Source organism: Halyomorpha halys, unplaced genomic scaffold (assembly GCF_000696795.3).
Source record: "Halyomorpha halys isolate HHAL.00 unplaced genomic scaffold, Hhal_1.1 Scaffold827.1, whole genome shotgun sequence".
In the NCBI taxonomy this organism is placed as follows: domain Eukaryota; kingdom Metazoa; phylum Arthropoda; class Insecta; order Hemiptera; family Pentatomidae; genus Halyomorpha; species Halyomorpha halys.
In genome coordinates, this window is record NW_027116393.1 from 129,356 (window position 1) to 131,552 (window position 2,197).

General features: G+C 37.3%; 1 protein-coding gene and 1 long non-coding RNA gene across 2 annotated transcripts in view; one reads left to right on the forward strand and one right to left on the reverse strand.

The window, feature by feature from the left end:
• LOC136797228 (ankyrin-1-like) overlaps positions 1-1,921 on the forward strand; it is a 4,497-nt gene extending 2,576 nt beyond the window's left edge. Inside the window, exon 3 of the mRNA XM_067053195.1 lies at positions 4-1,921. Coding sequence (XP_066909296.1) covers positions 4-989 — 986 coding nt within the window. The 3' untranslated portion in view covers positions 990-1,921. The remainder of the gene's footprint in view (positions 1-3) is intronic.
• LOC136797227 (uncharacterized) overlaps positions 1-2,197 on the reverse strand; it is a 113,357-nt gene that overhangs the window by 103,342 nt on the left and 7,818 nt on the right. The window lies entirely within an intron of this gene.

The window sequence follows — 2,197 nt, forward strand, 5'->3', positions numbered from 1 at the left end:
CCCAATTACTACTTCCTCAACCTCCAGCTGCCTTAGACTATGTCGATAAAGATGGATACACTGCACTTCACTATGCGGCTTTGAGTGGTTCGCAGGAAACAGTGAATTTACTACTAAAACTTGGTGCTAACATCGAAGCAAAAACTAATGACCTCAAATCTCCGCTACACTTTGCTTCTCTCGAGGGTCACAAGGAAGTCGTGGACATGTTATTGAAGGCCGCAGCAATCGTAGATGCGGTTGATATTAATGGTATGACGGCATTGCATTTTGCTGCATACGAAAGACAGTCAGGAGTGGTCCAATCGTTGCTTAAGTATAGCGCTAATCTCTTTTACAGAAATATAAACGGCAGTACTCCCCTTCATCTGGCCTGCGAGAGAAATGGTAAATCTACAGGCAGTGAAAAATGTGTAGTTTCAATGCTTTTAGAACATAGTTCTTTTTATACATCAGATGATAAAGGGATGACGCCTTTGCATATTGGAGCTAGAGACAATTCCTTGGGATGTGTAGAAGTACTACTGTCATTCATGAGAGCTGCCATATTTAAACGAGATACGTTGCTAAATCTCCCTATACATTACGCTGCATTAAATGGTAATTTAGAAATAGTGTCGAAGTTTCTTCGAAAAGATCGTGAGATTAGTAGTGAAGTTAACAGTGATGAAGAAACTCCTTTGTTCATAGCGTCCAGGGAAGGCCATACTGATGTTGTGGCATTGCTTTTACAATTCGGAGTCAAAGGTTTAAGGCCTGATATAAAGGGAAGGACAGCTCTGCACCGGAGTGCTAGCAAAGGTCACTTAGAAATAGTGAAACTTATTCGAGAGTTCCGAATTAACACGGAGGTGGAAGATAAATGGGGCTTCACTGCATTGAACTACGCTGCTTCTTGGAGAGGACACCAAGAGGTTATAGGGTACCTTTCGACTCCCTTGCTGAACATCACATTAACATCTTATTTCAACAAGTCAAATCCCTCATAATAGTTTATAAAAAAATTGATAACTCAATAGATTTACTTATTGATATTTCTTTATGCAGCATTGGAGAATGTTTATCTTATTGGGATCATCAAGATCCTCATCAACACTGATGTTATGAAAGAGGGAGGAGAAATCTGTGTTCTCTCAGGGGAGTAAAAACTAAAGTCCCTATACTGGATGTATATATTACAAATAATAAGTAGTTAGTACATCCAATAATCTAGTCGTTACCTAACCATAGCGGAAGAGGAGTGGATGGTATGGTGACAGTGCTTCTGCCAACCGTCAATAAACGTCGGCTACTTGAGGGCCAAGTACTACCGAAACTTAATCATGGAAAAAAATAGAATATCTTCTGTATAGTTCGTTCTTTGGATGTTCTTAATCTCAACAAGGATTAAAACCTTTAGAAATTATGGGACATATTAGACCTTGTGGACCAGAGATGTCCATTTGTATAAATTAGAACAGTAATGAGCTTTAATGAAGTAACACTGATGAATGCGTAGAAACTTTTCTTAATTATTTGTATTTTGATTTGTTATTATTATTAATGATGACAATTTGTGATTTATTTAAAATATAATAAAATTTATAATTTTCGTTTTATATTTGATTGTATTTATGATAAGTTTAATTTTATAAATCCAATAATTGTAACAACTTTTGTACATAGTTTATGATAAGTAAAATCTGATTGGCGTAAACGTCCTATTCGACATTGGAACGAATTTCGAGACCTCCCAGTCTGTTGCCCAGGCAATGACTATAAAAGTAATTTATGATGTATGCATGTGATAATCTTTAAAAAGTAATGTAATATTTAACACTAATTGTGCACAAAATAAGAAAACTTATAATATTCTTGTTTCCGGTTACCTACGGTACTACGACTCTCTGGAATGGATTGGAGGGCTGCCCTAATGTAGACAGCACAAGCGCCCTATGTGGCATATATCAGAACCCATCATCTCCAGTGCTCTATGTGGCGAGAAAAAGTAACCCGGGCATGAGAGAACCATCTTGTCTTATGCAGCTCTTCATTTTGTTTTACTCACTCAATAGTAAAATCAATTATAAGTGAGTAGATTCTCTGGAGTGGTACCTAGCAGTAGAGGGAAGAAACGTATGTGGGAATGCGGAGAGGAGAATGGAAGCATGGTGTAAGTCTACCTAGAGCAATATAGTAAACATTCATATCATCGTCA